This window comes from Bicyclus anynana, chromosome 19 (assembly GCF_947172395.1).
Source record: "Bicyclus anynana chromosome 19, ilBicAnyn1.1, whole genome shotgun sequence".
Lineage (NCBI taxonomy): Eukaryota > Metazoa > Arthropoda > Insecta > Lepidoptera > Nymphalidae > Bicyclus > Bicyclus anynana.
Genome location: NC_069101.1, coordinates 5,469,562 through 5,497,339, shown reverse-complemented (window position 1 = coordinate 5,497,339; position 27,778 = coordinate 5,469,562). Strand labels below are relative to the sequence as shown.

General features: G+C 34.3%; 4 protein-coding genes across 11 annotated transcripts in view; 2 read left to right on the top strand and 2 right to left on the bottom strand.

The window, feature by feature from the left end:
* Positions 1–23: 23 nt before the first annotated feature.
* LOC112045257 (dihydrolipoyllysine-residue acetyltransferase component of pyruvate dehydrogenase complex, mitochondrial) lies at positions 24–14,430 on the bottom strand. 3 transcript variants are annotated; one of them, XM_024081369.2, is made up of 10 exons: positions 14,192–14,430; positions 13,067–13,239; positions 11,892–12,074; positions 10,898–10,945; positions 8,154–8,330; positions 7,015–7,292; positions 6,346–6,440; positions 4,955–5,154; positions 4,226–4,328; positions 24–3,034 (listed from the first exon to the last, which is right to left on the bottom strand). In XM_024081369.2, the coding sequence occupies exons 1-10, from the start codon at positions 14,308–14,310 to the stop codon at positions 2,905–2,907; spliced, it is 1,506 nt and encodes a 501-aa protein (XP_023937137.1). In that variant the 5' UTR covers positions 14,311–14,430; the 3' UTR covers positions 24–2,904. The 3 variants fall into 3 exon arrangements, with proteins under 3 accessions (XP_023937137.1, XP_023937139.1, XP_023937138.1); XM_024081371.2 differs by having other exon boundaries at positions 7,015–7,244; XM_024081370.2 differs by lacking the exon at positions 10,898–10,945.
* A 386-nt stretch (positions 14,431–14,816) lies between these two features.
* On the top strand, positions 14,817–16,890 carry LOC112045260 (60S ribosomal protein L37a). The gene is made up of 3 exons (XM_024081373.2): positions 14,817–14,969; positions 15,159–15,287; positions 16,713–16,890. Exons 1-3 carry the CDS (start codon positions 14,967–14,969, stop codon positions 16,851–16,853), a joined length of 273 nt encoding a protein of 90 aa, XP_023937141.1. The 5' UTR covers positions 14,817–14,966; the 3' UTR covers positions 16,854–16,890.
* On the bottom strand, positions 16,885–19,856 carry LOC112045259 (solute carrier family 41 member 1). Its single transcript, XM_024081372.2, has one exon. The coding sequence runs from the start codon at positions 19,620–19,622 to the stop codon at positions 18,282–18,284; it is 1,341 nt and encodes a 446-aa protein (XP_023937140.1). The 5' UTR covers positions 19,623–19,856; the 3' UTR covers positions 16,885–18,281.
* Positions 19,857–21,380: 1,524 nt separating this feature from the next.
* LOC112045272 (polypeptide N-acetylgalactosaminyltransferase 5) overlaps positions 21,381–27,778 on the top strand; it is a 32,502-nt gene continuing 26,104 nt past the window's right edge. Inside the window, exons 1-5 of one of the 6 annotated variants that reach the window (XM_052887333.1) lie at positions 21,381–21,538; positions 21,770–22,010; positions 22,675–22,885; positions 23,522–23,651; positions 26,729–26,895. In XM_052887333.1, coding sequence (XP_052743293.1) covers positions 21,843–22,010; positions 22,675–22,885; positions 23,522–23,651; positions 26,729–26,895 — 676 coding nt within the window. In that variant the 5' untranslated portion in view covers positions 21,381–21,538; positions 21,770–21,842. Of the gene's footprint in view, positions 21,539–21,562; positions 21,680–21,769; positions 22,011–22,674; positions 22,886–23,521; positions 23,652–26,728; positions 26,896–27,778 lie in introns of those variants that run through there. The other 5 variants (XM_052887332.1, XM_052887334.1, XM_052887335.1 and 2 more) reach the window with 5 other exon arrangements.

Sequence of the window (27,778 nt, the reverse complement as noted above, 5' to 3'; positions counted from 1 at the left end):
ACAGGTTCAAAAAAAAACAAGTGTTATTTATAAATAATATATATTCACTAACGTTCATAGAATGTCTATCACCATTTTAATCAAACAATAAAGGTGGTAACAACTCGATTATTTACATCACTATAATATATAGCCAGCGATTCTCAAAGTTTTACACTATCAATCAATAATATAAGCAATAAAATAATAATGAATACAAATAGATCTCTACTCCAAAATATAAATAATAAACAAAACTACAAAAAAAATGCAATAAGTTATGATGATTTTTACATACGTAGAAATTACCTTTCTAATGGGCATAAGGGAAAGTTAAATGTCGTTTTTAAATCCGTTAAATCCAGATGTGTTGTAAGTTCTATAGGTAATTAAGTTCTGACTAAATCAATTTAAACAGTTAGTATCTATGATCAGTAAATTATACATTTTTATTTCAATCAGTTTTTTCCGTTCTAAATCAGACTTTGTACAAAAACATTTCTCAGCGAGGCAGTTACCTGCATAACTTAATATTGCAACTTCAGACCGGACTACATATTTGACGCGTACTATATTAGGGATAGTTTCAAGTTGTAATACAGTTTTCACGTTCCCCATGATGATAACAACAAAACTTTCCCTTAAACATAATATCAAACTTTGAGGGTTACTTACTTGGCAGTACGATTAGTTATACATTTAGGGCGTTTACGCACTGCATAAGATCCGAATCAGTAAAAATACGTTACAAATTTACATAGAAAAATAGACTATACTCAATTTTGAACTTGAGTTTCTAGAAATCTTTGATAGTTTTTTTATTAATATTGGTATATTTCGGACCCTTATTCCAAGTACTTATAGTATTAATATTGTTTATATTAAATTTTATATGAGTCTACGAAACTTTCACCCTTTATAAAATGTGGTAAGTCTAACTGTAGCAGGCTTTTGCTACAAATATCCTAATTCGATCCAAGCTTTTTGTAACCGTATTTTCAAGGATTCACGTATAATGCAGTGTGTAAACCGCCCTTAATCTTAAAAAAAAAATAACCACGTTCTTCACAATTTTGTATCTCCTATACAAATATCAAGAACATCAAACACAATTACCTAATATTTAGGTTTCGAGGTATTTTTTTTGATGATATTAATTGATATTTATGAATATATAATGATGGTATTAGAACTCTTTGATTGAATTGCTTAAATATAATAAAAAATCCCTTAGTTTTACCGCATATCCTTCGATATAACGTCTATATAAAAAAATGTGAACAATATCCTTATGTAAGTATCTATGTAAGTAGTGTAAAAAATCTATAATATTTATATGCAGGTTTATGCTATTTTCTGAAAAAAAAATAATAATGGAATCAAAGGATATGGCAAGTATTGTGTTTCGTTTTAATTGATTTTGCGTAATTTTAGTACCAAAGCGCTGTAAAATATCATTTTAATTGTTATTAACTGTAAAAAAAAATATTAAAAAGGTTTTATAGGCTCTATCCACAGCCTACTAAATCCCGGTTTAACTTGCGCTATGGTTTAACAATTTATATTACAGTGTACGATTACCCTTAGCAAACAGTTCATTTAGCTAATTAGAATGTAATGTGACTACGAAATAGGAAATATAAAGGACTCATAATAATAATTTATGTGTCACTTTTGTGAGTGAGTTTTTTTTCTTTGTTTCTTTCTTTCCTACCCCTGTTTTCTGGCCCCTGTCTAATCTAGTACCCTCTAAAGTACGAGTAAGTTTACATTTTTCAAATTGGTCCAGTACTTTCCGAGCCTATTCAATGTTAAGATTCTATATAATATTATTTAGAATCTTACCATTTTGATCTGGAATTTACCGATTAAAAGGTATTACAAAAAAAGTATTACGAGTATTAAAAATATTACAAAAATAAAGAGTATTTTTTTTTAATTGGACTTTATGGGTATCTCTCTGTATTATATGTATAATCCGAGAAATTCTGTAAAACGTTTGTTCAATGTCTTAAAAGTAAACCAGTTTTCTCTTTCCCCTTTAAAAAAGCAAAAAACTTATTCTAGGGTCGGTCAGCCATTCCCATAGCTTAGCCTTAACTATTCTAGGGTCGGTCAACTAGTCCCATAGCTTGTCTAACTATTCTAGGGTCGGTCAACCATTCCCATAGCTTAGTCTAACTATTCTAGGGTCGGTCAACCATTCCCATGGCCTAGTCTAACTATTCTAGGGTCGGTCAACCATTCCAATAGCTTAGTCTAACTATTCTAGGGTCGGTCAACCATTCCCATGGCCTAGTCTAACTATTCTAGGGTCGGTCAACCATTCCCATAGCTTAGTCTAACTATTCTAGGGTCGGTCAACCATTCCCATAGCTTAGTCTAACTATTCTAGAGTCGGTCAACCATTTCCATAGCTTAATCTAAACTATAAAGGGTGAGTTGTCCTTAGTCGGTAACAGACTAGGAGTTCGATATAATCCGCTTACTTTCACCGAGACAGAAGATACCACTTTCCCCACTTTAAAAAGGATAGATACGACATTAGGTAAGGGATAAATGGCTATAGTGCGACACAAAAGAGTAGAAAATAAATGAGGACGTATTTATTGATTATGAAACACGGCTAAAACTCGCATTGCAAGAACCAGCTCATGATTAAGAGCACCGTATGTGTTCGAAACTAGTCGGGATTGATTATTCCATGATTTTAGTAATCTGATAAAACTATCAATAATGATTGGTTGCTCTATAATGACAGATCTTTCTGATAATGACAGTAAATGGAGTGTTGCCACACAGTTCCATTTTTATTAACATCTACTATTTTGTGTCGCACTATACCTACTTAATACAAGTGATTTCATACTTATTTCCTCTTTCGTAGTATGTAAATAGTATAAATAAATAAGTTGTAGAAGGAGTTTACAGTATGATGTTGGCGGGGTTCTCGAGGTTCTCCTTCAGCACCTTCATCCACTGCGCGCCGACCGCGCCGTCGATGACGCGGTGGTCCGCTGATGCCGTGAACGTTACGAACTTCGCCAATCGGAATCTGGACACGGAAACCACATTTTTTATGGAAAAACTAACGTCTTTCATCTATATGTTCCTACTAGCGGACTCCCGCGACTACGACCTCTTTAATCCGGCCCTATCGCAAAATCCGTTCTTAGTAGCTTTAAACTTAACTACTAACTATAAACTATCAAATTTCAGCTTAGTACACCAAGCGGTTTTGGAGATTTCGTGATGAATGACCTTTCGCATTTATATATTAAGTTAATAAAACTGTAACAGGTCCAATTCTGTACATCTAGATATTAATTTCAAAAATTTCACCCCTATGATGTTAAATAGGCGTTGAGTTTTTTTATAACAGTCTGTCATATTTCAAGTTATGATCATGGTACATTAACTATAGTTAAAATATAAAATGTAATGATAAATAAATGGGGATGCTAGCTTACGATAATATTACGCAGAAGTCGCGGGCGTCCGCCAGTTGAAAATATTTTAAATTTTTTTGTTGGCGTCGAAAAGTATTATCATTACGGATACATACGAAAAGTATTAGCCAGTCATATTGACACCTTACACTGAAACTACTGAATAAATTCAAATGAAATTTGGGACGATTTGAGACCATAACAACGAAAAAGGTTACAGAATCCTTTTTGTAAAATCAGAAGGGGGTGAAATAGGAGTTGAAAGTTTACATTGATATTCATACGGATAAAGTCGCTGGCGTCCGCTAGTATTACATACAGGGTGTTGCGAAGTATTTCTCATAACTTCAAGGTGTTGACAAGTCCACTAATAGGAGACGAACTGCATAACTATTTTTTTTGCTAAAAATAAAAAATCTTTTTGTTTTCATACAAAGTAATTGAAAATTCCGACTATCCATGTAACACACCCCTTTATCTATCCTTGCATATAATAATACGTAATCGTAATGGTAAGATATATTTTTTAGACACATGTTCCTTAGACATTTTTTAATTTTCTTTAAAGAATATAACCCTAGAGTTATGGGAAATACTCCCGAGCACCCTGTATAGTGTTTGTGTGTAGTTCGTGAGCGTTTTGTATGGCAGTTATGGCAGTTGCATGTGTCATAACGTACCTACATACATAGACTAACGCAATGTTTGTCTGTCCTGTCCTTGTATCCTTTTGTGTGAACTCTTGTGTGTTGGGTAATATTATCTTTGCAACATCTTAATGAGTAAATAACACATACCCTTGTGGTTCATTTTTGTCTGGTATGACGATGTCTTGTAGGCCTCCGCACGCCAGGATCAGAGACTGTGGCGGGTTTATGATCGCGTTGAACATCGTGATGCCTGCAACACCAAACATTTTAAAAGATAAAAAAAAAGTTCATGTACCTTTTAAGTTTAGTACTTCATGACAACATTCTACATTTGTTTGATCTGAAACTATTAAACCGATTAGAAAAAAATATTTCATCGTTCAACTTTCAAGTCCAAACGTACATTATATCTGATGATTCAAAGTACAAACGTATATCTGATGAACATATATTTTCATTTATTAAATAAGTTTGTGGTGAGGTGCATCATCTACCGTTAAGGTTGTTGTCAATAGAGTATATCGTCGCGAGATTTATAACGTAAGTGTTCCCGCCCTGTGACGTGGTGAAATGGAGAGATCTCTTACGTGAGATACGTTGAGTAACACGCCTGAGAAATGCTTTCGTTTTATTAACAAAAACAAAACATATATAGTTATGTACCCCCCACCAGTGTTGCCCATAGCGAATCTTCTTTTGATCTTCCCAGGAAACAGGCTCAGCGTCAAATATGCCAGGAACTCACCGAACATTCCCAAGTTAGACACAGTGACGGTACCGCCCTGGTACTCGTGCGGCTGCAGGTGGCCCTCCTTGGCCTTGCTGGCGAGCTCCTTCATGTTGGCGGAGATGTCGAGGATGATGACGATGACTCACCGAACATGCCCAAGTTGGACACAGTGACGGTGCCGCCCTGGTACTCTTGCGGCTGCAGGCGGCCCTCCTTGGCCTTGTTGGCGAGCTCCTTCATGTTGGCGGAGATGTCGAGGATGCCGCGCGAGTCCGCGTTGAATATGATCGGCGTGATGAGCCCCGCCGGCGTCGCCACCGCCACGCTCACGTCCACGTTCGAGTACCTGTTTCATGACAAAAGGAGTGTTCGCGCAAAGCTAACGCTTTCCATCTCACCCTACTCCAACGCATCCTATAAGTTCCTCTCTTTCCCGCACTTCCGCCACTGAACACATAACTAAATTAATTAGTCGCACGTAATCCATCAATATCTATATACGTTTTGCGCGAGCGCACCGCGACAATGCATCATAGTTTTTGGTAACATAAAAGTTGTCAGCTTTTATGTTACCAAAAACGATGTGATATCTCCTAAACTGTGAAAAGAAATGAAAAGTGAAAAGAAGATTTTACAGTAAGTCCATATCTATTTCCTTTTCCTAGCAAAGCCGAATGCGAACAAGGAGATCATTCATTTTGGGCCCTTTTTGAAAGTGCCGGCCAACAAAAAAAAAATGGCACGAATCGTTAGAACCTGCCATTTGGAGTAATAGCTAATATGGCATAAAAGTTGTAGGAGGACTCTGAACCAAGTTATACAGATCCGACGATTCGTTATTTCCATACATTTTGTTGGTTTTCAAAAGTTCCCGCTAATAAAAAAAAAACTAGTACGTATCGAACTGAACCTCGAATCATCGAACCTGTATAACTTGGTTCAGAGCCACCCGACAACTTTTATGCCATAGTAGCTATTGCTCCAAATTGCTAATTCTAACGAGTCATGCCATTTTTATTTTGTTGGCCGGCACTTTCAAAAAGAGCCCAAAAATGTATGGAGCGTGAATGATCTCCTTTTCTTTTTAACCCCCGACGCAAAAAGAGGGTTGTTATAAGTTTGGCGTGTCTGTCTGTCTGTCAGTCTATATGTGGCAGCATAGCTCACGAACCGATGAATCGATTTCAATTTAGTTTTTTGTATGAAAGGTGACTTACAGGAGAGTGTTCTTAGACATATTTGATGAAAATTGGTTAAGCCGTTTGAAAGTTGTGGGGGTGAAAGTGGGGAAGAACAACCGAATGTCTGCAAATATATTCGAGTGGGGTCTCAAATGAAAGCACACTGAAAGAGAATATTGATGACTCGATCGAGAGTTTAATTAATAATTTCATGACATTCTGGGGTTTTTCAAAATTTTTAATTTTATTGAAGTAAAACTTCTTTCTTTCTTTTTCTCACTGGACTTGAGGAGTAAGTTGATGAATGCGTTACAAAAATTGTAATCTTTAAATAATGTAAAAATGAATACACTTACTGTCTAATAAACGTATCCATCCAATGCGAATTGACCGTCGGCACTCGTTTGCATGCCGCCGCCACTGCCTTCAGGATGAAGTCGTTCACAGATACCTGGATGAATACCAATGATATTTGTATGGAATTTTTAATTTATTTCATCAAATCTGCGCGCGACTTAAGTTCAGACAAACCACGCAGCATGCGCCATAGGTTATTGAATTTTGATGTCACACACTTTGGATTATGTTTTGGTTATTTTGTTGTTTTCTTAAGGCCTTTTTTGTCAATAACTAAGTAGCTTTTCACTGCAATCTCACTTGATGTTAAGTGACGATGCAGTCTAAGATGGAAGCGAGCATACTTGAAAGAGATACAAGTACATATATCCTATCTAAATTTCCGGCAGTGTCTACGCGGGATTGTACACGAACGTTAAATCACTTTTTTACCAGTAGGATGGTAACTAGACACCGTCGATGCCTACCATCATACCAGACGATGCCGTGTAGAAACCGAAAGGGGTGTGGATTCCTACCTAACAGGTTAGCCCGCTTCCATCTTAGATTGCATCATCACTTACCATCAGGTGAGATAACTTGTAAAGAAAAAAAGATTCCGTAAGATACGATATTACCGATACGTACGAAGCGGATCTGTGTAGTTAAGTAAAACTTAATATACTCACCTTAACATTAGACTTCTCTGCGGTAAGCCGGTCATTGACCTCCTTCCTCATAGCCAACATCTTCTCTATGTTAACCGTCGCACACAGCTGGTAATGAGGGATGGTCTGCTTGGCAGCCGACAGTCGTTTGGCGATGGTCTCCCTCATACCACTGAGCGGTATGTCCGTGAAAGTGGCGCCGGGGGCGGGCGCGGGCGGCGGGGGGAGCGGACTGGGTGCTGCCGCGGCCGCTGCGAGATCACCACTCTTTAGTGACCCATACAGTCCTGAACCCTGCCCTGTTGATTGGTATAGTTAGAGGGCTCTTTGTCTATATTGTCTTAAAAATTATCTAGCTAAAATAAATTGTCTTTCCTGGAAAAACTTTATAATAATCCGCTAGGGGTAGCACTTGTGGGAAAAAAAATCATTGGAATTGATGGTGATTTCAACATAAAAATCAATTTGTACGTACATATATTGTAATTCATTGTGCTTGATTTTTTAAATATTGCCAGGATATATAGAGGCTAATTTAATCAGAATCAAAATCATTTATTTGCAAATATTTAATGGGGATGATGACTAGGTTTGAATATATTGATTTTTATGATACATTCGGGTAAATAAGGTCAATGTTAACTAATTTATACATAAAAAGCAAAGATTGTCCGGATATTTGCAAAATAAATAAGATTATAAAATTTCAAAATCTATTAAATTTTTTTTATCGTAATTAGATGAAAATTCATAACAGTTTTAGCTTCCTTACACTAAATGCAACATTTTTCAATAAATGAACTATAAACATAAACGCACAAATAACAAAAATATTAGTAATTTTGTTTGAACGTCCATACAAACCTAACGATCAGCGAGCCAACGACGTCACTAAATCGTATGCCATTTTGTATGGAGCGTTTTTCAGGGATCCGCGGCAGCGCCGCAAATCAAACCCTTTAAATCCCTGTAGCTCCGAAAGTAATGATCGCAGATACCCTGTTACTTTTACAAAATTGCTTTGCTATTAGTATACTCTTAAATTATATACAATTTAAAAAACTGTCATCATCCCTATTACATTGTAATCGCAGGTATACAAATATTTAATTACAATAAAATTAAATTACTTATATAAATTGATGTCCATGACAACTCACCACCAAGTCTAATATTCTTGAGTTCGGCCAGCCGTTTAGCCATCGGGCTGGCGTATATCCTGCCGTGCTGCTCAGCGGCAGCAGCGGGTGCCGTAGCCACTGCTGCCACTGCGGGCCTTGCTGCCGCTGGTGCCGCTGCCGCTGGAGCCGGCGCTGCTGGTGCGGGCGCTGCAGCGGCTACATCATCAAGTCTAGTCAGTTCGGTTTATGGCAGGCGTTCAGACCCGTATGTATCAAACGAATTTTAGTATTCTTTGTATAGAAAGTCATACAAGAGCGTCCACTGATCCGCATCGTGCGGATCGCATTGTACGAATTTTATCTCGTCATCAACCCATATTCGGCTCACTGCTGAGCTCGAGTCTCCTCCATGAGAGGGGTTAGGCCAATAGTCCACCACGCTGGCCCAATGCGGATTGGCAGACTTCACACACGCAGAGAATGAAGATAATTCTCTGGTATGCAGGTTTCCTCACGATGTTTTCCTACACCGATTGAGACACGTGATATTTAATTTCTTAAAATGCACACAACTGAAAAGTTGGAGGTGCATGCCCCGGACCGGATTCGAACCCACATCCTCCGGAATCGGAGGCAGAGGTCATATCCACTGGGCTATCACTGCTCTGCTGCTGAATTTTATCTACCGTAACATTAAAAATCCGTTTGATGCGATGCGTATATGAGGACGCCTGCCATCACAGTGCGTTGCGTTATCAAATTATGACTAAACCCCTATATCTAAAACCCCTATAACTATCTAAGTTGAATAATCTGAGTTGAATAGTCTCTAGTTAGGACGTCATGCGTTCCAATAAGACTATAAGCCCCATATGGGTTTTAAACTATATGAGCATATTCAGTGATGTTTTATAAAAAGGCGTTCTATCTCAATATTAAGTAATAAGGTACTAAAAAACTTAAAAGAGATTTTTAAGCGGTTTCTAGGGGTCGAATCAGCTAAGCACGAACCAGGCATTAATCAAATTCAGCTCTGTAGTTAAAATACTACAGTGGAACAAACTTAGACTTAATTTTGCCGTAGTCAGCTTAAAATACCAAATGGATAAGCGAAGCCTTAATACATGTAATATAAGGTATAGTGCTTTAATGTTAGTTTCCACATCATCTACACTACTGCCTCTCTTGATGAATACGGTTTACCAACAAGTTAATGAGAAATAACGGTAGAAAACGCATGTAATTTCATAACTTATTTATTTTAAATTATGTATAGTTTGTATATAAAATGTTATATAAAATACATTTACCAGATCTAATTGTTCTAACCTTATTAATCAAATTTATTTTCATTAATTTAAGAAGAAGTTAATTATAATTATTAATAGGTGTGAAATGACTAGTGACCCTCATTTTTAATTTGTTTCTTGGTAAACAGTACTCATCAAGAAAGGCTGTAGTATAGATAATGATTCTTGCAACAATAAATATATAACATGATAATGACAATGACCAATGACAGGGGACCGTCAACATGCTCGTAAAAGAGCACAATTTTTTCTTTACAAAAAAGTCGATCTTGACTTTTTATTTCTTTTAGCATATCTTAGTTTCATACAGTAAACATGAAAACAGACCTTAGACCGACAACACAAACACAAACAAATACCAGAATACACAAGAGATAAGCGAAATGCACGATAAGCCTTTTTGTTAAAAGCTACAAGTAGATATTTCTCACCTTTATGCATCAGATTTATATATATATCTCCAAATGAATATAAGTTTAAACTATTGTGTTACTTTTAAAGTTCAAGTGGCGTAGATTTTCATAAAAGTAAATCGGAGGACCTGTCGAATGTGGCAGGTCGATTCTCTTTCTACAAACGCTAACCCTAATGAAAACTAAAAAATGTATGGGAATGACAGATCTGATCGATAGCTTGATCACGTGACCTGTCGATAATCCGATCCCTGCGACTCGCTTGATGTCGTCAGTCCACCTGGTGGGGGGTCGGCCAACACTGCGGAGATTCTTAACACCCCTTGCCCCGCCGTTACCATAACCGCTGCCAGAGCCAGGAATAGCGGGGCTGCCGGGGACTAGGGGCTGTGTTTTGTTTTTGCCGTCCATACAAAGTTTTGCCCAGTACTGACCACGCTGGGCATGCGGGTTGGTCAGCGCAGTGCTAGATTACTCGCGCCGATGTCGCTGCTGCCCGACACCGGCCTGAGGCATTTCGTAATCTAGCCTGTGGGAATGAATATACCGCCATTCGTCGGTCATTTTCATATATGTACTTAATTTTCGAAGCGTTTGTGATTGTAGAAATGGAATCGACGTGCCACATGGCTACAGACCCTGGTTTTACTATACATTTGCATATACAGAAAAAAGTTAAACAGTTAGAAGAGAAGAACAATGCAATATTTATAAGCTAATAAAAGACACACAAAGAGCCTCACTGGAATTTCTCGAAAATTTTTAAATTAGTGTCATTATTGTTAAAAGTTATTTTTGAATTATTATTGCTCATTGTTTTATAAAAATAATCTGTAATTTTGTTGTAGAGGTGCATATTTTCCAGCAATTGATATTTAGGATTTAGAAAGTTATCAAAAAAGTATTCATAGCTGACAACATATTAATGACACCAAATTATTAAAAAACAACACCTGTGAATATTTTATATGGGAACACAGTGAGACCCTTTCAACATACATAATATGTTTTACAGTGTTGTTTTTGCGTTTAACAATTAATTAAGTCAATAGGAAATAACCTGATGGTTTCTCTTTTTTCTCAGCTGGTCGTACTGGAACTCCTGTGGCTGTGGGTTGAAGAGAGGTTAACAAAAAAAAGGGAAATGTTAAATTTATTGGAAACACACAATGAAATTAATAAATGACTCTTCAGGAACTTATTAATTAATATTAATGATAAAAACTTATAAATTATTTGTGGTTAAAATATTCCATGGAAAAAAAACTAATACTAAAATATTTTTTTAGTATTAGTTTTTTTTAATTAACAATTTGGTTACTAATATTTTATTATTATGGTAACCAACCCAAACATCAACAAAATGGGTAGCATGCAGTAAAATTCAGAGAACTTTAGCATTCAGTACTGATGTACTTCAGAAATTTTCCCATGCATATGTTTTGTCCAAAAAATCATAATAATTAAACCACTGAAAATCATAGGGAATTTTGAACCGACTTGAAAAAAGGAGGTTCTCAATTTGACGGGTACTCATGTCATTTTTTCCAATGTTTTGTCACCTCATACTTTCGTCATTTATATACCAATTTTGAAAATTCCTTTTTTGTTTGAAAGAGTATACTTTCAGATTGGTCCCATTTCATTTTCATGAAAATCGGTTTAATAATTTTGCGTTTAATTCAAAATAACTGAAATATGTCTTTGAAGTTGGTTCCATTTTTATACACAGTGAGCTGAACATGGATTGCTAATGATAGTGATAATCATTTATATTATTTTTAACCGATTTCAAAAAAGGAGGAGCTTCTCAATTCAACCGTATATATTTTTTTTTCAAGATAACTTCTTATGCTATATCTATCTGTACAAATAGAGCATAGATGGATGGATTTTTGTGTTAAACTATGATCATGTTTTTTAAACCCCCATTATTCAACCAAACCTACTACATATATAGTCATATTAAAGTGGGCGGATAATTGTGCCTCTGAGTATATTTATCTACCTCACCTCCATGCTATGTTACATTCATATCAATGTCAAATACTCACAGTCATCCTTGAAATCTTTGAATGCGGCGACATCAGCCTGATTCTCAACAATGATGCAAAGAAGTTTCCCAACTGGCACTCCCTTTGTGCCAGCAGGAATGAGGATTTTTGCTAAATAACCCTCTTCAGGAGTTTCAAATCCCATTGTAGCTTTATCAGTTTCAATTTCACATAGTAGATCACCTGAAAACAGAAAATTGAAAATGTGAGTCTGTTTATATTTTATATTTAAACTAGCGGACGCCCGCGACTTTCAACTACCCCTATCCTACCCTAATCCCTACCCTACCCTACCCCTACCCTAGCCCTACCCCTACCCTACCCCAACCCTACACTACCCCTACCCAACCCAACTCTACCCTACCCCTATCCCACCCATACCCGTATCTCCCTATCCGACCCCTACCCTACCACTTCCTTTATTTAATTACCAAGAAAATTGGAAAAGAAAATCATATGAAAAAAAAATATATATACAAGTTATGACTTGTGCAACTTTGAATGCAAGAAAACAATTAATTATGTAATTATGTAATTGAATGATAATAATAACAATACAACATATCTATTAAGAAATACAAGAAGGCTTATATAGAAAAACTTAAATAGTTTAACAATAATACAATAATAGGATTGCTTTGATTTTGTAATTATATAGATAATTACTTGTTTATAATATTATCTACTTTAATAATATAGATACAGATTAATTATTTAATTCAGCAATAAGAATGATGACTAGGTTTGGATATATTGATTTTCATGATACATTCGGGTAAATAAGGTCAATGTTTACTAATTTATACATAAAAAGCAAAGATTTACTGGATATTTGCATAATAAATAAGATTTCAAAATCTATTAAAAATCTTTTATCGTAATTAAATTCATACAGTATTAGCTTCCTTACATTAAATGTGACATTTTCAATACACAAACAAACGCACAAATAACAAAGATATTAGTAATTTTGTTTTACCGCCCATACAAATATATCAGGCAGGACCTCAAATCTGACCCTTTAAATCCCTGTAGCTCCGAAAGTAATGATTGGAGATACCCTGTTACTCATACAAAATTGCTTTACTATTAGCATACTCCGAATTTATTAACAATTTAAAAAACTGTCACCATCCCTATTCCTTATGATAGATACATTACAGTAAATTTCTCACCTTCACTTAATTTATCACCCTCCTTTTTCTCCCAGCTGACTATAGAACCACTTTCCATAGTGGGAGACAGTGCAGGGAGATTGACTTTTGAGTGTGACGGGAGACTTGAGTAGTGTCTTATCTGGATGATCCATTGCGGTGCAGCTATGTTTGTTTGGGTTGAGGTGTGTAATCTAAAACATTTGATTGAATTATGTAGTTATTATACCTCAAACCAACACACCAGAAGTGTGATGGGTTTAAGCTACATATCCCCTTTTCTATAAGGAGGGATAGAGGCCTGGCCCTGTAGTGGGCTATTAACATGGGCTGATAATGTGTGAGTAATAAGGGCCCAATAGATCAACTCCTATCCTATTCTATTCCTATTCCAATCCTAAATTACATGTACATACTTTACTTAACATTACGCTAGTGTCCCTAAATAACAGTTGGGTAGAGTGTGTTAAAAGTGTTTTTTTAAAAGAATATTTGCCATATCTTAATAATAAATATGACTCATATTCCCATTCCACTCAACTAGTCAGGAAATATTAGAAGTGGGTTGGGTGGACCATAAACCAACTGGGTAGGGATCTAACCACCACCCTTCAGGGAATGCTATGACCGCTTTATCACTGAACTATTGAGATTTAAAAGAAGTAGATCGAATTAAAGTATAATATAAAGTTAACAGAAGAAGATGAGATGTTGTATCTAACTCAAGTATTATTATGCACTGATATGTCAGTAAGCGTATAATGTAAGTCCTTTTATATAAGATCTTGGTGCATGCAACGGAGCAGTACGCCGAGTACTTTAAATAATCATATTGCCGCTCCATTAATTAGGTACACTACATGAAAGTAAATAGATACAGCCTTATCATGTTTCAACTTTCAGCTTATAGGTAGCCTCTTTAGGAAGAGACCGGCACTTTACATATGTTTTCGCCCGTGATAATTGTCAAGGTAAAGGCTTGACGTTTTGGTTATGCAATTCGCGCCGCTAGAATCGAGCAATTATTTTTCGTTAATTTGCAATATCACCACTAAATATTACAAATCAAATGCGACACCAAAAATCTTGGTAACATGAAGATCGCAAAGTAATTTAGGATTAATAAATAAATCTCATTATACATACTTATTTGGCTGTTTTCTTCGAGCTAACTCTGTACTTATACATCTCGTTATATTACTCCGTATAGCTTTCTTTAAGCTATCGTTCAAAACTTGGTTTCGTACTAAAATCGTTCGCAGCATTTTCTGATTATAAAAAAGCCGTCCAAATAATAGGGACGGTTTATAAATTATTAAATTTTAAATCAAAAGGATCGACCTTTACAAACTTGTAGGTCGTCGAAAGGGAAATTAATGACACTGACAGTGACAGTTGACAATGACACCGTTGACACTTGACGTTGAAGTTTAACAGATTGTAACGGATATTAAAAATGAAAACAGTGTATACAGCCGGCCCGTGACTTCGTCTGCGTAAAATGATATGATGTCAAATCATCTTTGTTAAACAATTAGACTCTCTGCGGGTCTCTTGTAATATTGAATTCGTTTCCCGAGTGTGGAATGCTCGTCTGGCCTCCAGCGTCTGTTTGGTTGGTTATTAACGTTTTTTTAAATGATCCTTGGGGAATGCTGAGAGGCACTGAGGTCCGAAAATATGCAGTTTCTAAGACTGCCTTAAAATTATGTCGCAAAAAATTAATAAACTCTATTTTGTAAACTATTTACCGTTAGCTTTAAAATAAAATTCCTCTAAACTTGCCCTTAATTAACGTTTAGAAATGTATTTATTTATTATCTCTTTGACAGCATATCTGTGTAATGTTTGTTTGTCAAATTGACATCTGACAGAATTTCCTCTTTTCTGTCAACTGTTGTGTTAGGCAGGTTATTTCACAATGGTGAGAATTTAATTTAAAAATATCATAGTAATCTTTAACTCTACAGTGTTTTATTTAAGTTATTTTGTTTGCTATTGAAGTGATTGAAAATTAGTGAAAGTTATTTTCCGTACGGAATTGATAGTTCGCCGGTGTCGAAGGAAAGAAGTATTGTTATGGTTATTTCAAAGGTATCTTCAATGTTTGCAGGCAAAACGTACGAAAAAGGTTGGAATTACTGGAAAATATGGCACACGTTACGGTGCCTCCCTCCGTAAAATGGTTAAGAAGATGGAAGTCACCCAACACGCAAAATATACTTGCTCTTTCTGTGGAAAGGTTAGTTCTGAAATGATAATTTTTTAGTGATATTAAACTGGAAGTAAATTAATGTAATTTTGTTAAAACATTTGATCACAATACAGATTATTTATAGAGGTGAAATGTGTAAAGGTTGTATGGGTAATCTCTGGTTATGCTGAACCTATTCTGATAATTCTTTTGCTAATCATATACATACTCATGAGTGTCATAGGCTGTATTTTATTCCCCCATTCTTCTAAAACAGGAACTAGGTGAAATCACAGATCTCTGCTTGTTTTTAATAAAGACACAAAGTTTAAAATCACAGCTGAAACTTTGCATGTCAAAGATACTATTGTGTGGTCTAATTGAATGAAGTAAATTCCAAGTTAGTGTTTCAGAAGTTGGTCACATTGTTTTTAATATTGTCTCTATTCAAGTTGAAAGACTAATCAAACAGGTCATTGCTGCTTTTGAACTATTTTCAAACTCACTTTTGGAATAAATAGGCTTTTATACTTTATGTACTCATAGAGGGGAAAAAACAGTAATGATTGAATTGTAGTAGTAGTAGAGTTGTTTATGAATGACAATGGTTGTCTATGGAAATACTGCAGCTATGCCACTTCCACCATTTTTGTTTTTAGACTGGTGTAATTATAGGTATGTGAGCAAATTGTATTGAAGTTTTCTTGCATTCCCTGAGAAGTGTAAAAGGGCATTGGAAACAATTAATCAAGTTTGACAATTTTGCTTGTCAAGCAATTAATTTATTATTAAACTTGGCTAAAAAGTGATACAATGTCAAAGTATGCCTAGTTCCAAACCCATACGGGGCCCTTAGTCATGAGTTGATTCTTGCAACATGGAACAAACCAAACAAACAAAAACCAGCTCATGATTAAGGGCCCATATGGGTATGAAACTAGTTGGACATACTCTGACATTGTATCACATGAGTTATTGCATTGATTCATAATGAATTAATACTTATGATAGATTAAATTATAAAATTGATCAAGCAATGTTTGACAAACCCTTTGAACAACAAACATTATTTAACACACATTTATTTGACAAAAAGTTTGATCATATCCAAAGGTACTTTACTTTGGCAGGCAATGGTTTTCAACTTGCAACATCAATGTGTCTCTACTATAAAAACAATTGTTTAGTAGGATGACCACAACTTCCCTATTTATTTTTTAAAATGACACGTTTTAAAACAGTGTAAACTCTATAAACGGTCACTGTGCATGGCTTTAACTAATTTTGGCAACTTAAAAAGTACTTTTCATTATATAATTGTTGTTATAGGGAGTAACATTGTATGGAGATCAAGCTAAACCAATCAAAGCCATGTGATTTTGACACTTTATTTAGTGAGTTCGACATTAAATCAAGTTGCGTTACATGGAGTTTACACTACTACTATTTCTAACCATACATAAATGTTAATAGGATGCCATGAAGCGCAGCTGTGTTGGCATCTGGTCTTGCAAGCGCTGTAAAAGGACAGTAGCGGGCGGTGCCTGGGTTTTCTCCACCACCGCAGCTTCATCCTGCAGGTCAGCTGTCAGAAGGTTGCGTGAAGTCAAGTAAACATTTAGATTAAGGCAATAAACAAAAAAACTCATCATATATTTGTTTTATTTTTATAATCTTAATTTGAAAATTGAATTTTCAATTTTAAATACATTTTATATTAAAACTATTGCAAGTACTTATTATAAGTACTTAGTTACAATTAATTTCAATTGCTTAACTTTGGAAGTTTGTTTGAAGTTTTTGTACCAATACCAAAAAATTTTATATAGATTACACTGCATTAAAATATATAATTAACACTTCGAAAACTCATTGAGATAGTAAGATTTTATATTATATCAAGTTGAAACATAATTATAAAAAAATAAATTTGTTTGAATATTAAATACAAGCTATCTCAATTCAATAAACAATCTGCATATTTTGAAGGCAATAAGGACTAATACCAATTGATTAGTTAATATAATTTTAAATAACAAATGTGCCACACCAGGACATGACAAAAAAAATGTTTCACTTGAAACTGAAGCATAGCAGGCAATATGTATAACATCAAATACAATATTAATAATTAAATTAAAACTAAGAATTAACAGTATATTATAATAAATAAAATAATTATACCACCATCTAATTGTATATCATAGAAAAGTAAAATAGATCAATTGTATTATTATCTATTCCTCAAGAGTGTAATACATTCGTCCACTGCATTAATAAGAAAATAAGACTTGAATTAATGAAGTTGATTAATTTAACATTGAAAAAATTTAAATTTGTTTATAAAATGGATATACAATGTAATGTACAAAAACAGATCTGTTAAAATCACAGTTATTAATAATAATTTTGTGATAAACAGGAAAAACCTTTTAAATGACATGAACCACAGTGAAGTGAACTTAAATGATAATAGCAATTAAGATTCAATAACAAATGCTATTATAATATTGGCAGTAAATAACTTTATTACCTAGAAGAGATTATTCACATTACTTATCATTTTAAATTTTGTCTTTTTACATTTAAATCTCAGTCTTTGATAAACCACAATAAACTTTTATTATGTTGTTTTTACTATAGATAAAACAATATTTTATCAATATTTACAGTTTACACAATTTTTAATCAATATTAAGTGGGATTTTTAATTAACAAACTTTTCATGTTAAAACTGATAAAAATGGTTAAAACAATTTGTTTTAATTATTACAACAATGATGGCGTTAGATGACACCTTTGTTATCTTATCAAATGAATATTATTTCATATTTTAATGAAATCTTACAGATATGCACATATTTTATTAGCACCAATGTACTTAACTTATAAAATTTTTGTATAAGTACTTAATTACTTTAAGAAAGACAATAAAATATTAAGCTTAACAGGAATAGAAAATATAAATATAAACTTTTTACAATAAAAGTTTTAAGTACTATTAACAACAAAACAATTAAAATTAAATGAAAATAATAATATTCAGTCACCTACATCTTTATCCTTATCTCCTATAGCATAAAGTAAGTGGAAAGCAATACCCAATAATGCTGTTCCGAGTAAGTCACCTAAAGCAGTCAAATATGGAATAGCAGAATTATCAGGATCCAAACCCAATTTCCACATCCATATAACCATGTAATGACTAATTGTAAGTAGTAGAAACACCTGCAATATGGCAGCAGTCATATAAACTAAGGTAAAAATTGGAGTCAAGGATGTATGACCAGCTTTTATATACCCTATTGTATAAATAAATATCAACTGTCCAGGGATCACCATTAACAATAACAGTTTACTAGTGTTCCCCATTACAGCACCTTCCTTTTGGCCTGTATGCAACAAAGTTGACAATCTTGAAGCATGAAGTGCAACCATGTTCCCACCTATTCCATTTATAACTAATTGGAATACAGCTATACCTTCATAATTGACCACTGTATAGTCTAAAATTAATCCCCCAGCACTACTTATTACCATGGCTGAAACAACTGGCACCCATCCCTCGTCCAAAGCTTGTTGTGTGAAGGGATTCTTCCATGCAATATAACCACACAATGGCACTAGTATGGCACCTACAGTAATAATAATACTTGGCAATATAGTACTTGTATCAATTGAACGGAACAACAATGAAGCTATCCAAGATAATAGTGCCAATGTTGTCAAGTCTCCAAGACTAGCTGCTATAGGTGTGGCTACATTATCAGGATTTATATTTATCTTTTTGGACACAACAATCACAGCTATCATAATTAAACCAAGGACGAAACTGGCAAATGATGCAGTAAGTACACTTGATGCACAGAGCAACATTGCATGATTAACATTAAAAATTCCTTTAGGTATCCATCCCATAGTCACAGCTGCCATTGCAGCTAAAAAACCAACTAAGACAGCTTGGCATTGCACAAGACAGAGGTTGCCAACAATAAGAGAGCTTAAGTTCGTATCAAGATGTCCTAAATGTGCGTGAGTGGAGAGTCGTGATGCTAATGTCATTTCCAAATTTCCCTTCAAGCCTAGTAGAGCAGGTACTAAAATTACCACTTCTTGGACTCGTTCAAATACTGGCCAATGTTGTACAACGTCCAGCAATAAACTGGCCCCAACCATACCGAATCCAGCAAGTAAGAGCGACACAAACATTTGCACTCCAGTGATCCACGAATTTTCTTTGTCATATTTAATATCAGGTGGTTTTTCCTCATTTGTTATAAGCCGTAACGCATCTGAAGTCATAACTGGTTCTGCGATAGACTTAGAATGTTTCACCATTTTAGAATTATTGCTCTTAGCTCTATTCATCACAAATGAACTCATCAATTTATAACAATATTTTAATCACGAAACTTAGCTATATAATCAATTACACAAATTGTTCAGGCAATAATATACGTTACAACTTTGCCGCGGCCACTTTAGAAACTAGGTACATAGCTAGTAAAAATAGAAACATTTGTGTATTTTTAATTGAACTACTAAATTAAATAATACAGAACCACCTTTTATCCCTTTCGACAAATGACAGACAACCCTGTCCACAGACCACACCACAAATGATGAGACCCTGTCCCCACATGACAAGTGACAACTAATTCTCGTTTGTCAATTTCAATTTGCAATGAAATGAAATAAAACATTGACAGATTATCATGACTATTGACATAGAGCTGTCATGTTATGTTATAGGTCAAAATCTTAGAATTCCCCTAAAAGTGCAACTGATTATTTACAAGAGTAGAGAAAAATTAAATCGTAGGTAGACAAGTATGAAACAAAACAATTCCTTAAAATGCCTTAAAAACGCCTAAACGTACGCGGCTACGCGAAGATCATTGAAAATCTGTTTGTTCCATAGATACCATAGAGAAAAGGTTTGTTCAGACTACTTTAGCCGTTTAGTCGAGTAGCGTAAAATTTAGATGCTACACGTGTCTGAACACCAAAAATTTAGCCGAGTAGGTTAATCCAATCTAATCAATCAAAGGACATGTCCCTATTTTGTATGGAGGCTGGGCTTTATTCCGAGTGTCAACTAAGAAGAACAAATTATTTTTATCCTATAAGAACATAAAATATAGGGCTTCGAACCCAAAATAAAAAAAAATTTGGAACCCGGCATTTTTTTCATTAGCTGACAACATTAATTAAGAATTTTATTCAATGTTTTCATGGCAACGTGCTTGTAACTCACACCCTGACATATTGTCAGTGATCTTCGCGGAGTAGCGTTCGTTTTTGACGTTTATAAAGCAATTTTTTAGTCTAATGCTTCTCTGTTTAGGATTTAATGTTTCTTACCTTGTGTCTTAGTGACATTTGACAATATTACATGACATTGACAGCCTATACAGGATATTAATTCCATTCCAGGTGTTTTTGTTGGCTGTTTTGAACACTTTTAATGTATTGTCTATGTTTAATTTGTAGACAAGGGAGCAAAACAAATAAAAATATTTATCTAATTATAAAAAAGGTTCCAAAAATTCTGAAAATTATTTTCTCAACAGATTTCTTTACCTGCTTATAAATTATAAATAGTAAAGGTCCATTTTGGGACATGTCCTTTACTCTGTTTTAACGGGCGAGTAGCGCCTCCCAGCATACGTTCACGCTCATTGGCTTAAGTCCAAATTAGTTGCTACTTGCTCTAAAATCATAAACTAATCAGAAACAATTCGTCGTCCATTTTCGTACCCATAGCATATTTTTATTATTCACCCAAACCTCATCCACTTCTTCTATTATAGCCATTGCGGTTAGCTTAATCAGTTTATTTACTTTATTGCGTTAGTTATTCATCTTGCAAACCACCACTCACTTGTGTACTGTACTCGACCACTTTATCAAAGTGCAAACGATTTTTGGGCAGTAAGTAGCAAGTAGATTATTACGCTACTCGACTAAAATGTTACAGTATGAGTAGTCCGAACTTGGAGCGATTAAGCTTCTCTATGGTTTGATTGATTGATTGAGATTAACTTTGTGTCACTCGGCAGTTGTCGAGTGACACAAAGACAATCTAGAAATCTAGAGTAGAACAAAGTGATTTTATACTCTTTGGAGTAGAAAGTTTGATTTGATTGACGTTTCTGACGTATACGTTCGCGTTTACATTGTCGTCGACCGCTACCGCTAGCCATAGCAAATACCTAATTACAATCTAATTAGTCATTAGAATTTAGCATTTTAATTAGTGATCATAAGAAACAAGTAAATTTAGTAGGTATTTTAAGGTAATGGTTCATTAACTAATTTTAAAGTGTACGTGTAACTTAGTTTGCTACAAGGTGGAATCCGGGAGCCTACTTTTAAATCGTGATAAAACCTATGATTTGATTCAGTTTGAATGCAAATGTTAATCTCAGTGATACGAGGTTAAGATATTTTTTAAATGTCAGAGCTCTCAGATCTATGTAAAGGCGCTTACATATTTTTTATGAATAACTTTCGTATCTTTGTTTTAGAACAGGTCAGTTCCGATTAATTGACATGTGGCAGTGAAAAGAAGTTTGTGAAGCAGTGTATTGTTTAACGAAAATGTTTAGAAGCAAAATAAGGATCCACACCTGCCGTATTATACTCCTTACATCTTTAGTGTGGTTATTGGTAGATGTTGCACTCTTGACCTTTTATTCAGATTGTTTTGGCGAAGGATGGGACTGCAGTAAAAGTAAAAACGTTAATAATGACTACTCTCCAGTAAAGGTAAGTACTGTTATTCAAAACTAAACATCTTATAAAGTTATTGAGTATTGAGAAAGTACAGAAAAATTTAAAAATGAAAGTCTATTATATATATATTTGATATTTAATATTTATTAAATTTAATAACTAAAGTCAATGATTTTATTTATTCAAATTGAGGTAGAATTTTTTCTGTTGAATAGGTACTAACATTATTAATTGAATTTGCTTATGATCAAATTGATTCTAAAATATATTTAACTCAAAATAGTTAGCCTAAGTAATGACAATTTATAAAAAAATCAAAACTGTTTACTAAAGAGATTTCTTTATTATTTTGTAAATAATAATTGGTAACAATCATCAATAGTGACTCTAAATTAAAACTTGCAATGTAAGTTACATTAATTGAGCATATTAAAATAATTTATTTTTTTGTGTCCAATAATATTACTTGTTTAAGGGAAGTATTATACTTAAAATTTAATAAATTGGATAGTACATCTAAAGTGTTTTTCTGATATGGGTATGGCCACAGTTGCCTGTATGGTTTACTACATAATACATACTAGAGTGAAATGAACTGTCACCATACCCATGCTATGATATGCTTAGCTATGATCTGATCTGATTCATATTCGTGTCATGTCTATGGAGATGCAACCTTAATGCTTTTTTTTTGTAGAATATTGAAGAATTAGGTGGTAAGAAAGCAGCAATCGCTGCAGCATTAAAGAGAGATGTAGATGATGAGGACACAAATATAGAGGAGAATGAAGTGGAACATGATGTTGGAGAGGAGGGTGTGATCCTGCCTCCGTATCCAAGGTCACGGTTGAAGAGGTGGTCACCGGCCCCACATGTGAGGCCTCAGGATGATTTACCCGGAGAGATGGGTATGATTTTGATTTCTTCATCTTTATATAGTATAAAACAAAGTTTTTTCCTATATTTGTGAGCTTAGATATTTTAAACTATGCAATTTTAATACAGTTTCAAGTGTGGATAGAGATGATTGGTTATTGATTTATTAGGTATATATGACAGTGTACCTGCCTGGTGTCTGATAAACAATGGAAGAGTTACTTTGCAGAATACTTATTTGCACTGATAAATACTATTGTGTATGAAAAAATTATACAATACCATGTGATATGTTCATACCCTTAATCTCCCCTTGTGTGATTCAAATTCAGCTTGATGACATTACCACATCAAGACTGCATATTATAATGAATGGACACCAGTTAGCTGTTGAAAAAAACCTCACAGAAACTTTATTTCCACATTTCTTACATGCAGTTCTGCTCTTTGAGATAATTTATTGTCTACATTTTATACATTTGCCTTACATTTGCAACTATCTTCTCTCATTGTCTTTTGTTACAATAGGATTAAAGAGAGATCAATTTTGCTGCTATTGCTTGACAATATATCTGTCCCTTGTCACTGGATATGTCTTTGAGGCATGCTTGACATGCAGAAGTGTTTAAGGGTGTAAGTGCCTTCAATAATTTCTGTTAAACTTTCAGGCAAGGCTGTAAACATTCCAATAGAACAAGAGAAGCTGATGTTGGATAAGTTTCAAGAGAATCAGTTCAATTTATTGGCTAGTGATATGATTTCATTCAACAGATCTCTCACGGATGTCAGATTTGAGAAGTGAGTTGTTTTCTACTTATTGATATGTTTAAGATTTACTGAGTCTGTGATAGCCCAGTAGATATGACCTCTGCTTTTGATTTGGAAAGCATAGGTTCGAATCTGGTATGTCAAACTTTTCAGTTATGTGCATTTTAAGAAATTAAATGTCATATGTCTCAAACAGTGAAAGAAAAACATCATGCGGAAACCTTCTTAACCCACTATGTGTTTGAAGTCCCTCTTCCTTGTAGCTTAACCCCGCTCATTCTGTTAGGAAACTCGTGCTCATCAGTGAGCCGAATATGAATTGTTAATGATGATGACAAAAGACTTAAGTACTTGTACATACACAATAGGGATGATGACAGTTTTTTAAATTGTATATAAATTAATAGTATACCAATAGTAAAGCAATTTTGTAAAATGAACAGGGTATCTGAGATCATTACTTTCGGAGCTACAGGGATTTAAAGGGTCAGATTTGCGGCGCTGCCGTGGATCCCTGAAAAACGCCCCATACAAAATGGTACGCACTTATGACGTCGTAGGCAATTAGTGATCGTTAGATTTGTATGGGCGTTTAAACAAAATTACTAATATCTTTGTTATTTCTGCGTTTATGTTTATAGTTCATTTATTAAAAAATGTCACATTTAATGTAAGGAAGCTAAAACTGTATGAATTTTTATCTAATTACGATAAAATATTTTAATAGATTCTGAAATTTTATAATTTCATTTATTTTGCAAATATCCAGACAATCTTTGCTTTTTAAGTATAAATTAGTTAACATTGACCTTATTTACCCGAATGTATTATAAAAATTAATATATTCAGACCTAGTCATCATCCCCATTCATATTTTAAAATATGAATTGGAAAAAAAAAATATTCTCAAGTGTAATGATATATTTTGTAAAATATTATTTTAATTGTGATTATTATACATTTTATGCATTAAATTTAATATTACTGGACTTTTATATGTATATCTATAGAGATAGAAATCGCAAAATTACCTACACATAAATACATGTATGAATCTGGCATTACATATCAGTTATCTATTAATTCATGCTATCAAAATTCCTAATCAGTGTAATAAATGTACCAAATACAAGTTTTACCTGTTCGGTCAATTTATACTAATTAAATGCATAAAAGGTACACTTTTTCTCAAAGGGTCTTAAATAGATTGTAAAAGTAAATATTACATATATTTTTTTAGACATGAAAATACATAAAAGTAATATACAAAAATTATAATTTTTAAAATTATAATTTTTGGATATTTATTTGACAATATCATCCATACAATATAACCATTATGGCCATGTTGGCCATATTGGTTTACATCTCATTCTTAGAGGAGACTCGAGGTCAGCAGGTTGATGAGGTTGACGTTCATTCTTGTAGGTAACATTGTGACGTCACAAAGTGCACGACAGTGTTTTGAAGTTTGGAAAATTAAATAATTACATCATAATTTTAAATTAAGTTGATTGATATCAATTGATAAAAGTTAAGTATTTATCATTTACTTTTATTAATTGATATCAATATATTTTAGACGGACGTAAATTATTAGTAATGGCGACCCTAAACGAAATTAATATTGTTGATAGTAAATTTGAAATAAGGATATTTTTTCATTTAAAATATCTGATCATTCAAAAATTGACCTTGATTCAAAAAGTTCTTACAATATTTTAATGTTGATATTCAAATGATGGAACACTTGAAATGTATTACTAATATATAGAAATACCTAGTATTTGTAGAATATACAAAATTATAGTTATACAAATACTAAAAACATGATATGATCTCAAACAATCAATGCTTCAGTATTCATACTGTGTGGAAAAACCTATAGTGATATGAATAGAGTTCTGCGAAGCGAGTAAAGTAGACAACAGCTGTATAGGTATATTTTTCTTACTGCTTTATCTTTGCCGTCAAGCATTATAATAAGTGGATGCAAGGAAAATTTAAGGCTGATACATTTTGTCGCAAGAAATCGCGGTGCAAATGAACTACAAGTCGTGGTTCGAAACAGGACGAAATCGCCATTTGTTTCACGCTCGCGAAATGTGTTTCGCGTATATACAGGATGTCCCGTAATTAAAGGATGAAACTCAAATAGGAGATACATTACCTAATAATCTAAATCTAATTTGAATAGTTTTCCAAAAATCCTTAGGTTAAATTTTCGTTTTTGGAATTTCAAATTGAGTGTGCGGCCGTCCCCATTGAATTATAAGACGTATCCACATCAAAAAATTTCAAAGTGTGCACATTTAAACTTTTTTCTTCAAAATGTTTTACAATTTGAAATTACTTAAATTAATACTACTTGCTTAAATTAATTGTGGGACACCCTGTAGATTGTGAACTGATTCGCATTTCCTGTGCGCGCGAAACAATGCAGGCACTAATGCCAATGTGGAAGAAAGACGCGAATAATTCATGAATCATGAAACTATTCCACACTCTTGTTTCCAAAATGTGAACTCTTGATTCACGTGCAATTTTCACGAGAATGTTTGGCTCTCCTTGCATTTAAGACGTGTTCTTAACAAGTGTGCCTTGCAATACTAGAGGATAATTTTCCACTTCAGACTTGTATATGTCATCATTATCCTCATTAACGACCCATATATCTCACTGTTGAGCACGAGTATTAACAACACATATTCTGCTCACTGTTGTACATGAATCTCCTCTCAGAATGAGAGGGGTTAGATCTTGGTCCACCACGCTGGACAAATGCAGATTGGCAGACTTCACACACGCAGAGAATTAAGAAAATTCTCAGGTATGCAGGATTTCTCACGATGTTTTTACTTCACCATTTAATATTTAATTTCTTAAAATGTATAGTGCATGTCTCGGACCGAATTCGAACCTACGCGCTCCGAATCGAATAATATCCACAGGCATGTGGCACATGCACAGGCAAAAATGTGTATGAAAATTGGGGCTTAACCAGCTCAATATGCCAAAAATGTCTCGAACTAGGTGGATTGCCATAAACATGTTTGAAAAATTCAGGCTTGACTATCTCAATGTACCAAAACGTGTCTTGTCTATAGATGCAAAGACAAGCCATACCCGCAACTCTTGCCAACGACGAGCGTGGTCATAGTGTTCCACAACGAGGCGTGGACCACCCTCATCCGCACCATATGGAGCACAATCAACAGGTCGCCGCGACCTCTGCTCAAGGAGATCATACTTGTAGACGACGCTAGTGAAAAAGGTAAGGTATGACGTGAAAGGTAGCTTGTGACAGAGGAAACACCTCGAGCTGTTCCCAGGACTTGTGACCTTGGATGTAGGGCTTAGGGATCACTTTAGAATATAAATAAATAGTCCTCTATGCCCACACTATACAACTTATGACCAATAATTATAACATCAAACATTATCAATAATTACAACACAAAACACTGCAAATAATTAACCCGACTAGCAGCGTGACGGTGATCATGCTGCCTAACAAACAACTGAGCTCAGGTCATCAAATACCCTAATATTTATACCAACACTGATAATTTCCTTTCACAATAAGATAAATAATGAATAGTAATACCACCCTTAATCGAGGAACTAACAAACGGTAACTTGTAAAAGGACTATTATCACCAATTTCAAAATCAAAATAAAAATTATTTACAAGCACTACTTAAAAGTTAGGCTATGTAATTCATATAAAATTTGATTAGAAATATACTCGTAAATCCTCTGCTGTCTGTTATATTGTCTGTCTCTTCGAGATAAACTCGAAAAACTACTGAATGTTGTTTTCACCAACCTGATTAATTTCTGCACCAGTCATGATTTAAAACAAGGATTTCTGTGAGTCAGTTAAAAGAATGTGTAAGGTCACATCAAATATCAAAGCCGGCTTGACGTACAAAGTTGAAATGTCCTGGCCTGATTAACGAAATCTTAACTGCGGACAAAGTCGCGAGCGACCGCTAGTGGTTATACTTAAGCAATCAAAGTTTACGCCGGTTTTTCTCTTGCTGACTAGCAGCCCTAAGATGAGCGCCAACTTGTCTTGTTATCTTTAATTTACAATTTTTTTCGATCTGCTTGGAAGCTCATTTACTTCGGAAGATCACTTATACAGTTTTACC